This window comes from Diabrotica virgifera, chromosome 10 (assembly GCF_917563875.1).
Source record: "Diabrotica virgifera virgifera chromosome 10, PGI_DIABVI_V3a".
NCBI classification, from domain to species: domain Eukaryota; kingdom Metazoa; phylum Arthropoda; class Insecta; order Coleoptera; family Chrysomelidae; genus Diabrotica; species Diabrotica virgifera.
Genome location: NC_065452.1, coordinates 48327329 through 48340051, shown reverse-complemented (window position 1 = coordinate 48340051; position 12723 = coordinate 48327329). Strand labels below are relative to the sequence as shown.

At 31.7% G+C, this 12723-nt stretch overlaps 1 protein-coding gene across 1 annotated transcript in view; it reads left to right on the top strand.

Annotated features, from left to right (window-relative positions):
- The window catches only part of LOC114330735 (agrin-like), a 245440-nt gene that overhangs the window by 17425 nt on the left and 215292 nt on the right, over positions 1–12723 (top strand). Inside the window, exon 4 of the mRNA XM_050662959.1 lies at positions 3817–4038. Coding sequence (XP_050518916.1) covers positions 3817–4038 — 222 coding nt within the window. The remainder of the gene's footprint in view (positions 1–3816; positions 4039–12723) is intronic.

Sequence of the window (12723 nt, the reverse complement as noted above, 5' to 3'; positions counted from 1 at the left end):
CTCTGTTCAATTTTAATATTTTTTTTTCTGAAATTTTTACAGCACATACCTCTTACCATTGTGAAGACTATGAAAAGTGTTGTAGACTTTCAGTCTTCTTGTAAAAGTTGCAAACTTGTAAATTGCAAAAATTAGGTGGAAAAATTTAAAATTTATCAATTTGATCACGTCTATGTTAAACTATAGAGTCCAAAAGAAGTGTTATGGGAAGTTTTAGATCTAGACGTGTTATAGAAAAAAAATGGTAAAACTTTTAATTTTAAGAAAAACGTTGTTTTTGTAAATTAATTTTTGTAAAAAAAGTTAATTTTTTTAAATCTATGCAAAAACTTTGCCAAACTTTTTATGCATAGTCAAATTTGATTTTTTAATAAAAAATAAGTAATCGTGTGGGGAAGAAATAAACATGCCATTTTAATTGCCTATTTGTCTTATTTGTAAAATTCATATTAGTGTTTTCAAAAAACGTATACAAGGTGAAATTTTTTCTAAGACCCAAACAAACTAATTTTTTAAATCCGGGCCTGATTTTTTCTAGTTTGAATAAATCAGTTGATTGGGTGATAACATAAATTAAATATTTGTTCAAAAAAATTCATCTTTGTAATAAAAGTTATTTTTTTAAATCTATGGTTCACTTTACCAAACTTTTAATTATTCATAGTCAAATTTGATTTTTTTTTATAAAAAAATAAGTAATCGTGTGGGGAAAAAAATAAATATGCCATTTTAATTGCCTATTTGTCTAATTTGTAAAAATCATATTAGAGTTTTTAAAAAGCGTATACAGGGTGAAATTTTTTCTAAGACCAAAACAAATTTATTTTTTAAATCCGGGCCTGATTTTTTTCTTGTTTGAATAAATCAGTTGATTGGTGGTAACGTAAATTAAATATTTGTTAAAAAAAAAAATTAATTTTGGTAATAAAAGTTAATTTTGTTAAATCTATGGTTCACTTTACCAAACTTTTAATTCATAATCAAATTTGATTTTTTTTATAAAAAATTAAGCAATCGTGTGCGGAAAAAAATAAGTATGTTATTTTAATTGCCTATTTGTCTAATTTGTAAAATTCATATTAGAGTTTTCAAAAAGCTTATACAGGGTGAAATTTTTTCTAAGACCCAAACGAACTAATTTTTTAAAAGCCGGACCTGATTTTTTTCTAGTTTAAATAAATCAGTTGATTAGGTGGCAATAGTGTAACGATTGACCAAAAATAAGAGACACATCGATCTGACCGTTCAAAAATTATGACGAATACAAATTTCTGTCAAAATGCGAAACTCGCCCTGTATATTATTAAACAATGGGAGCAGACACTTTTTAATGGTCATTTGTTATTTCCCATAGGGGCCTCTATACGAGGTAGGAGTATGTACAGTTCCTCATGACTCACCCTGTATGTATTTTTCCACTAGCTCTACTTCGTTGTCTCCAATATTGATATTTCCACTAGGTACTAGGTTTGTCATGAATTTTCTTTTGGAGACATTTATTTTAAAACCTACACTGGCACACCCTAACGGAAGTTCATGTAGCATTATAGATATCTTTTTGAGGTTGTCAGAAAGGAACACTATGTCGTCTGCGAATTTCAAATTTGTTAGTCTTCTACCGTCAATGTTCAGGACTCTCTCTTCCCAGTTACGTTTTTTACAAGCATATTCTAGTACTGCGGTAACCAGTTTAGGCGATAAGGTATCGCCCTGTCGGACTCCTCTGCCGATTGGGATATGATCCGTGTTTTATATAGTTTCACCGACATAGTTGCGTTCTTGTATGTATTGTAAATTAACGTTTTGTATCGGTAGTCAATAGGCGAAGCAACGAAGCACTAAAAAGCCCAAAACCTCGGAATGTTGTGCAGTAAGATGAATCGTCATGCAACTCTTTGCATTCGATTCGAGAGAATGTCAGGCAATTTTGTGAACTAAATTGATCTCCGGCAAAAAATTTTGTGCATAAGAAAATGCATTTCCAAAATGCATCTCGAAGAGATGAAAAATGAAAAATTTAGAACTCAGGGAATATTGAAGGAAATGAGTTCAATTTATATACTTAGGGGTTTTGGAGGTAACTGAACACGAATTTCCTGACGGCGATGGTCTTCGAGGTACCTGGTGCCCAGGGTGGAACTCGTCGCCTGGGACGATCGAATAATTTGCGGGACGATCAAATAATTTGCGGGGCGATCGAATAATTCGCGAAATGAAGATTGGATCGAAAAACTGAAAAATACATGTTCAATATTTTTCAAAAATCTATCGAATGACACTAAACACTACCCCCCACTCCACCCTTTGAGGTAAGGGGGAGTAACTTTAAAATCTTTAATGGAAACCCCCTTTGTTATTGCAGATTTTTATTGTTTACCTAAAAATAAGCAACTTTTATTCGAGATATTTTTTCGAATTGTGGATAGATGGCGCTATAATCGGACAAAACGATTTATCGTCATACCATAGATAAATTATAGAAACGGTCTAATATCTCGAGAAATACACTTCCAAATAAAAAAACAAAAAATACTTGTTTAATATTTTTCAAGAACCTATCGAATAACATCAAACACGACTCTCCATCCACTCCACCCTCTGGAGGGGGGGAGCCCCCATTTTTTATTGCAGATTTGGATTTCGTATGTAAAAAGAAGTAACTTTTATTCGAGACATTTTTTTGAATTATGGATAGATGCAAATTCAAATCTGCAATAAAACATGGGGATTCCTATTTGATTTTAAAGTTACTCCCCACCCCACCCCACAGGGGGTGGAGTGGAGGGTCGTGTTTGATGATATTCGGTAGGTTCTTGAAAAATATTAAACACGTATTTTTTGGTCTTTTATTTGGAAGTGTATTTCTCGAGATATTAGACCGTTTCTATAATTACCTATGGTATCACGATAAATCGTTTTTTCCGATTATAGCGCCAGCGATCCACAATTCGAAAAAATGTCTCGAATAAAATTTGCTTATTTTTGCGTAAACAATTCAAATCTGCAATAACAAAGGGGGTTTCCATTAAAGATTTTAAACTTATCCCTACCCCACCTCCAGGGGGTGGAGTGGGGGTCGTGTTTAGTGTCATTCCATAGATTTTAAAAAAATATTGAACCCGTATTTTTCAGTTTTTCGATCCAATCTTCATTTCGAGAATTATTCGATCGTCGCGCGAATTATTCGATCGTCCTAGGCGATGAGTTCCACCCTGGGCACCAGGTACCTAGGAGACCATCGCCGTCGTGAAATTCGTGTTCAGCCGCTTCCAAAACCCCCAAGTATAAAAATTGTACTCATTTCCTTCAATATTTCCTGAGTTCTAACTTTTTCATTTTCCATCTCTTTGAGATACACTATGAAACTGCATTTTCTCATGCACAAAAATTTTTGCCGAAGATCAATTTAGTTCACAAAATTGCCTCTCTCGAATCGAATGCACAAAATTCCTAGGTTTAATGCTTCGTTGCCTCGCCTACAATGCGGCATGCTTGTAGTGGTTCCAGGAATTTGTAAATTTCTACCGTGTCAAAGTCTTTATGGAAATCTACAAAAGCCAAAACGAATGGTCGATTGTATTCGATAGTTTTATTATAGATTATTTTTGTTTCACAAAAACTATCAAAAATGCGTAAATTTAAACATAAGCATATAAAAAATGTTGTTAGTCTCAATATTCTTTTACCCACATCTCTTTTATAAATATAACGCGGAAATTCTACCATTAAACTATATAATGACTTGTGTGTTGACTTGAGAAGAAAGATGAAACACGATATTTGAATAGCTTATATAGCCATGTATTTATCCCACAGGAATATGCGGCGAGAATGGTCCTTGCAGCGAGCACGAATGTCAATTTGGAGGTACTTGTATAGAGAGGGCCGGAACGGCACATTGTGAATGTCCGGAGTGCCCTGCAGAATTCGAACCAATTTGTGGTTCCGATGGAATTTCTTACAGTAATGAGTGCAAGCTTAGACTAGAAGCATGTAAACACCGGAGGAATATTACTGTGCTGTATCGTGGACCTTGCAGTAAGTTTTCCTTTTATTCTTTCATTATTTAGGGTTATTTACTTATTTTTACTGAACATAAAATACACTAAGCATCAAAATTAACGCACCACCTTAAAAATGGGACATATTTGATGTCTTGTATTTCCTAGCCTAGACCTGTTGTCCGATTTAAGTGATATTTGTGATATGTTATAGCCTTATTCTTGAACAATATCGTTGTAATAATATTGTTGCTAGACAGGTAAATTCTCATTGTATACCGGGTGTAACAAATGATAATGTGTTTTTTCCTCAAGGTTTGGAATACCCTGTGGAATATTCTAGCGTATATAAAATATTAAAATTAAAACCCAAATATAGCTTTAGGCTTTCTTAACATTTTGCTTTTTGATCTATTCGCTTATGTGGGATAAGGAAAAAGTTAACAACTTTTAAAGTTGTTAAAGGTACTTTAACCATGCCATGTTATTCATCAATACAGGGTGTTTCTAAATAAGTGCGACAAACTTTAAGGGGTAATTCTGCATGAAAATATAATGACCATTTGCTTTATAAATATATGTTCACAAATACTTCGTTTCCGAGATACGGGATGTTGAAGTTTTTCTTACAAACTGACGATTTATTTATTACTCTAAAACCTGTTGCGATCTTCAAATGAAATTTGGTAGGTTTGAAGAGGTAGTTATTGCGCATTTTTTTACATACAATTAATAGTTGCGATCTCTAAAACCTGTTGCGATCTTCAAATGAAATTTGGTAGGTTTGAAGAGGTAGTTATTGCGCATTTTTTTACATACAATTAATAGTTTTATATTCATCATTGGCGTGCATACGGGATGTATCTAAAATGTTTATACCCGTATGCACGTCAATTTTTGAATATAAAATTTTTAATTGCATGTCAAAAAATGCGCAATAACTACTTCTTTAAACCTACCAAATTTCAATTGCATATCTCAACCAGTTTTAGAGCAATAAATAAATCGTCAGTTTGTAAGAAAAAATTCAACATCCCGTATCTCGGAAACAAAGCATTTGCGGACATATGTTTATAAAGCAAGCGGTCATTATTTTTTCATGCAAAATTATCCCTTAATGTTTGTCGCACTTATTTAGAAACACCTTGTATTGATGAATAACATTTCTAGTTGTTAAAGTAACTAACTTTTTAAACACTTTTCTTTAGTTCAATAGTTTGCGTCAAATTTTTAGAGGTTCATTTGACAGCCTTTTCTTCAATGCAAATGAATGAAAATTTGTAGACATATGCATTCGTGGGAACAATACACGTATAGTCAATAAAAAAATTTGTTTATGTTTATTAATTGTTTAAATAAAAAAAAACGATTTTAATGGAAAATGCTTAAATTCTCTTGTTTTTTACAAGGTAGAAATTTGAAATTTTTACCGATTGTAGCTAGTGATATGAACTATACATAATTTCACTTTTTACGTTAATTGTTTACGTTATGCTTCACAAATAAACAATAAAGTTTCAAATTTTAAACGCTCATATATTTGTTTACATAAAAATCGGCGCTTATTCGTGTCAAATTTCAATACGATACGAAACAAAACTTCAACCAAAACTCGAATTAAAAAAACTCGTGTTTTTATCGTCTTAGAAAAACCACCGGTTTATTAATTGTTTAAATAAAAAAACGATTTTAACGGAAAAGGCTTAAATTCTCTTGCTTTTTACAATGAAGAAACTTGAAATTTTCACAGATTGTAGCTAATTATATAAACTATACATAATTTCACGTTTTACGTTAATTGTTTACGTTATGCTTCATAAATAAACAATGAAGTTTCAAATTTTTTGCCGATTTCGACTACTTTTCATGTTTGTACATCATATGTTTAATATACATATTTTAATAAACATGACGATATATTTTAATGTTTGAAAAGTGTAAGACTAAAAAGTAAAAAATAAAAAAATATGTAAAAAAAATTTTCAGAAAACGCTTTTCTTTAGTTCCGAGTGACTAAAATTAAGAATATTAAAAATCAACTAAAAAGCAAAAAATAAAAAAAAATTGAAAAAATCCAACACATTCGTTAAAGGAAAGCGTGGGGCGAAAACCGTTTATTCGATGAAGACGCGCCACGCTTTTCTTTGACGAATGTGTTGGATTTTTTCAATTTTTTTTTTTATTTTTTGCTTTTTAGTTGATTTTTAATATTCTTAATTTTAGTCACTCGGAACTAAAGAAAAGCGTTTCCTAAAAAATTTTTTTTCGTATTTTTTATTTATTATGCAACATAAGCGAATTAATCAAAAAGAAAAATGTTAAGATAGCCAAAGCTGAGTTTTAATTTCAATATTTTATTTACGTTAGAGCATTCCACAGGATGTTCCAAACTTTGAGGAAAAAACACACTATTATTGTTACACCCGGTATACAATGACACTTTAGGATAAAGTGTCATTGTATACCGGGTCTAGGAGAATATCAGGCAGGATTCAGGCGTGGACGTTCAACCATTAACCAGATCTTTACACTACGAAATATCCTGGAAAAAGCGCAAGAGTTTAACATAGATATGTACCATATTTTTGTTGATTTAAAAGCTGCATATGACAGTGTCTTAAGACCAAGTCTCTACAACGCTATTAATGAGTTAGGAATTCCAAAAAACTCATATGTATGATAAAAGTGACAATGGTGAAGATGATATTAGCAGTACAAATTCAAAACGACTCGTCAACCCCATTTGAAATACATAGGGGGTTAAGGCAGGGAGATGCGCTGGCGTGTCAACTTTTTAATGTAGCATTAGAAAAAGTCGTACGAGACGCTAATATAGATAGCAGGGGAACAATATTCAATAGATCTGTCCAAATTCTAGCATATGCAGACGACGTGGACATTATAACAAGAACGAGAGCGAGAACTGCGGAAATCCTAACCGAGCTAGTAGCAGCAGCAGAACGAATGGGGTTACATATAAATCGAAATAAAACAAAATTCATGGCGACACAAACACAAGAGCTGGAAATGTTGACCCAGATCTAATCATCAATGACCAAAACTTCTAAGCGGTCAAAGAGTTCATATTTCTAGGGACATCGGTTAACTCCAATAATAACACATCAGGGGAAATAAAAAAGACGAATAATAATTGCAAACAGGTGTTATCATAGTCTATCAAAGTACTTAGCTAACAAACCTCTGTCTCAAAAAACTCGTATAAGGCTGTATAGAACATTGATAGTCCCCATTCTCACATATGGATCAGAGGCATGGACACTAACTAAAACAGATGAATCCGCTCTATCGATTTTTGAAAGAAAGGTGCTACGTAAGATATTCGGAGCGGTCTGTGAGAACGGAATATGGAGACGTAGATATAACTTTGAACTGCAGAATATCTACAAGCATACGTTTGGTGGAAAAGATATTATCACTATAATTAAGCGAAACTGCCTGCAGTGGGCAGCACATGTAGCCCGAGCCCTGAATCGAACACGATAAAAAAGATTCTAACAGCGCAACCCGTGGGAATGAGAAGACGGGGTAGACCAAAGCTGAGGTGGATGGACGGGGTAACACAAGATGCCGAGAAGATCGGAGTCGGCAACTGGAAAATGCAAGTAAGGGACAGAACAGAATGGCGTAGAAAGCTTGAGAAGGTCGAGGCTCTCTAAGGGCTGTAGCACCAAGATGATGATGATGATGATGATGATGATGATGATGATGATGATGATGATGATGACAATGACACTTACCTGTTTAGCAATAATATTACTACATCGATATTCTTGAAGATTAATGCTATAATGCAATAAAAAATCACTGAAATCGGACAAGTTTAGGAAATACGAGACATCAAAAATGTCTCATTTTTAAAGTGGTGCGTTAATTTTGTGCTTAGTGTATTATTAAATTTTTGGAATATTTTTATTGAATTGAACCCTTAACTGCTGACGTGGATGTCTCAGGATGTAGACTTTGGCATGCGGTATGTTATACCGCTACATATTCTCCTTTGATATCAATATGAATTTGTCTTAAGGCGGAAATACACCATTCAATTCGGTTGAACAATGTGGATGATTCAATTACATTGTTGGTAGTTGTAGTAGTTCTGCCATATATATCTTGTTTCAATACTTTTTATTGTTAAATGAAGTAAAGAAACACAGACTTACTCACAATCATTTAATAATACTTCGACGACCGGTTTCGATCTCTACACTATTCAGATCATCTTCAGGTCGGCGTTACAAGTAGTTAAATGATGCCGTTACAAGGGATGCTTTGTAAGTTCATCGATGACATGTTTAAACGTCCAACTTATGCTAATAGGATAGCTAGGTGAGGGACTGGGCAAGCGAACATGCTACGTAGGTCAAAACACAGTAAATTGGAATGGATCCTGAAGGCAGATGTGTGTTGTGAAACAGAGACAGATGTATTAGTTATGAGTAGAGCTCGGGAAATATGCACTTAAAAAACCCTAAAATATGCATGCAAATATGCCCAAAAAACAGTTGAAATATGCACTTAAATATACTTTTATGAATTTAATGCATATAAATAAACAACACGGTAATCCTTGTTTTGAAGGTATTTTATTATTTATTTGGTGCCAATGGACTGTCGAGGCATTTAATCTAAAAAAAAAATAATATTTATTTTATGTTAAAGTCATAAAAAATATTTATTAAAATTTTTATAACCTACACCATTATATTAATTGATTCTTTATACACTCGCGATCATAAAAATCGGGTCACTCGATGAATTATACACGTTTGAGGTCTCAAATTTCCTAAACCTGTTGTCCGATTTGAGTGATTTTTTTAGTACGTTATAGCATTATTATTTAAGAATATCAACGTAATAATATTGTTGCTAGACAGGTAAATGTCATTTTAGACCGGGTGTAACAATCATACTGTGTTTTTTCCTTAAAGTTCAGAACACTCTGTGGAATATTATAGCATAGAAAAAATATTGAAATTAAAGCTCAATTGTAGCCTTAGGCTTTCTTAACATTTTCTTTTTTGATTCACTTGCTTATGTTGAATAATAAAAAAGTTGGGTTCTTTAACAACTAGCCATGTTCTTCATCAATACACGGTGTTTCTAAATAAGTGCGACAACCTTTAAGGGGTAATTCTGCATGAAAAATTAATGACCGTTTTCTTTATAAAGATATGCCAGCAAATGCTTCATTTCCGAGATATGGGATGTTGAATTTTTTCTTACAAACTGACGATTTATTTGTTGCTGTAAAACCGGTTGAGATATGCAAATGAAATTTGGTAGGTTTTAAGAGGTAGTTAATGCTCATTTTTTGACATACAAATACGAATTTTATATTCACCATTGGCGTGCATACGGGATGTATCTAAAATGTTTATACCCGTATGCACGCCAATGGTGAATATAAAATTCTTATTTGTATGTCAAAAAATGCGCAATAACTACCGATTAAAAGCTACCAAATTTCATTTCATATCTCAACCGGTTTTAGAGCAACAAATAAATCGTCAGTTTGTAAGAAAAAACTCAACATCCCATATCTCGAAAACGAAGCATTTGCGGGTATATCTTTATAAAGCAAACGGTCATTATTTTTTCATGCTTAACTACCCCTTAAAGTTTGTCGCACTTATTTAGAAACACCCTTAATTGATGAAGAACATGGCTAGCTGTTAAATTACCTAACTTTTTTATTATCCAACATAAGCAAATGAATCAAAAAATAAAATAAGAAAGCCTAAGGCTACAACTGAGTTTTAATTTCAATATTTTATCTATGCTATAATATTCCACCGAGTGTTCTAAACTTTAAGGAAAAAACACAGTATGATTGTTACACCCGGTATAAAATGACATTTACCTGTCTAGCAACAATATTATATTCTTAAATAATAAGGCTATAACATACTAAAAAAAACACTCAAATCGAACAACAGGCTTAGGAAATTCGAGACCTCAAACGTGTATAATTCATCGAGTGACCCGATTTTTGTGATCGCGAGTGTATTTATCATCATTCTTTATTATTTATTATTGAAATTTATTAAAACTGTACATTAATAAACGTTTTTCTAAATTTTTTACAGAAAAACGGCTGTAGGTATATCTGATTGTAATTGTATAAGCATACACGGAAAAACTTCTTTCTACTTCACATGAAGTTAAAGAAGCAAACTTAAAATATTGTTTAATTGTTTTAATACCTATAAAATTAAATTATCTTCACATTCCCTTATCTTAATAATTTTTTTTTGATTATTTTGTGATATTCCTCATTTTTCTTTAACACCGTGCAGAATTTTTGATACACTTTGTTAGTTTCACCAAGGTGTTTAATTATTTCATTTAATGAATTGATAATTTCAATACTTTGGTCTAAATAAATGTTTCGCTTTTCTAATTTAATAATTGGCTACGCAATATTTAGAAAACTGGTTTGGATATGTGTCAATAACGGTTTTTTTAAAACATTCACACATTTTTCATAGCACCTGAGTTACGTCTATGTACATCGAAACTACAAATGACGTCTCTAATTCCCTCAGAATATCGGTTATGAAATTTACAGAATTTAACCATGTTCTCCATCTAGTTCAGGTGGTCACAGGTTCCATTCTGGTCACAGGTTCAGGTGGTAAAGGCACATTAGGTAAACGATCTTTATTCACATATACTCGCAGAAGGGCTTTTAAAAATATTATATTTTTATTTTTGATAGAAGGGTATTGACCATTGCAAATTCTATCCTTACAATGTGTAGCCTCCTGCTACTCTATTTGTAGCAGAAGCGTGCTCTAGACAAGTAACAAATTTGAAAAAATATTTTTAAATGTTTTTCACGCTTGGTCATATGGCTCAGCATTACTTAACAATAACAAAATGTTTTCACTAACAAAATGTGACTGTATATTGTAGAGTCTCCTTCGTATCCTTTATTTGTCGCCTTATAAATTGTAAAAGGCAGATATTAAGGATATTACCAGAAAGTGGTTCCAGAACAATTTTCAGATTTATTGTTTAGATCTGAGACTTCTCATTTCTCTTTAAAATGCATCTATGCAAAAAAATGCAAAAAAGTCTAAAAATATGCAATTTTAATAAATGCATATGCACTTACAAAATTTATCCAAAATATGCAAATATGCACTTATTATGCATTTTGCATATTTCCCGAGCTCTAGTTATGAGAAATACAACGTTCGGGTGGGAATGTTCATAAATGCAGCTAAGGTGTAAATAGACTTATTGTAAACACTTGTACGATTGTGAAGGTCTTTGCTCTTAGGTGTTTTGAGATATGGGCAGAGGTCGAAGTAAGGAGAATGACAAATAGGAATAAATATTCAAGTTTGTATTGTTCCCAGTCACAGGACTACGGGATGTCATTTATTTTGTATCATTGTAGGTGCTTAACACTTGGAAATCTATGAAATGTAGAGGATTATAAGAAATTAATTAGATAAAAAAGATAGATAAAAAGATTGTCAAAATAAAAATTGGTTGAAAAACTGTAGAATATTAAAGGTGATCTGAAAAAGGAAGGGGTTTGTTTGAGCTATTGTATGATAGTGTATGTTCAGAAAGAAATATTGAATAAAGAATTACAGGGTGTAGGCACTTACATTGAGAAATTATTAAAATAAATAAATATATAAATATTTATATATTTATTTATTTATTTATTTATTTATTTATTTATTTATTTACTTTTTTCATTTATTTATTTATTTATTTATTTATTTATTTATTTATTTATTTATTTATTTATTTATTTATTTTAATAATTTCTCAATGTAAGTGCCTACACGCCTATACCCTGTAATTATTTATTCAATATTTCTTTCTGAACATACACTATCATACAATAGCTCAAACAAACCCCTTCCTTTTTCAGATCACCTTTAATATTCTACAGTTTACAGCAGTCTTCACGCTGCTGTAGAACAAAATACTGCTCCAAATAAAATAAACTTTATTTTTTTTCAAGAAAATTATGAACCCATGCATAATATTAAAAAATGGTGGAGGTTCTTACAGAATCCGTTTATACTGGTATATAAAAAAAACTTGGAATATTGGTAGAAAGTATAACAACTGAATGAAAACAGTTTGATTGGTACACCCGGTATACAATGAAAATTTACCTGTTTCACAACAATATTACTACAGTGGTAATTTTAAAGAATCAGGCTATAACATGTTTAAAAAATCACTTAAATCGACCAACAGGTTTAGGAAATATGAGACATCAAAAATTACCAAATTTTTAAGTGGGCCGATTTCTATGCACGTAAGTTTAGTTAATTAAATATGGAATTTTCATTACACCAGTAAGAATTGTGACTAAATCCCATATTATTATAAACATAATACATACTTAAAAAATTGTGTGTATTAAATATTATGAATTCATATTGTCTTTTAAAATGATTAACGTTTAAATCAATTGATTTCGATTTTCGAAATTTATCAAACGAGTAAACTTCATGTGTATTTCCTATTTATGCCTTTGTGTTTATTTCCCGATAAAGGAAATATGTTGTTGCATTTTTTAAAAAACGGAATCAAAGAAACGAGACCATCACGTCGATTGAAACGACTTTATTCATAAAAGCTCTGTATTTAAAAATAGCGGAACCACTAAAGCAAAATATCCTAATTAATACCAAAACAACAAATGGAAAAAGTCAAAAGCAAACAA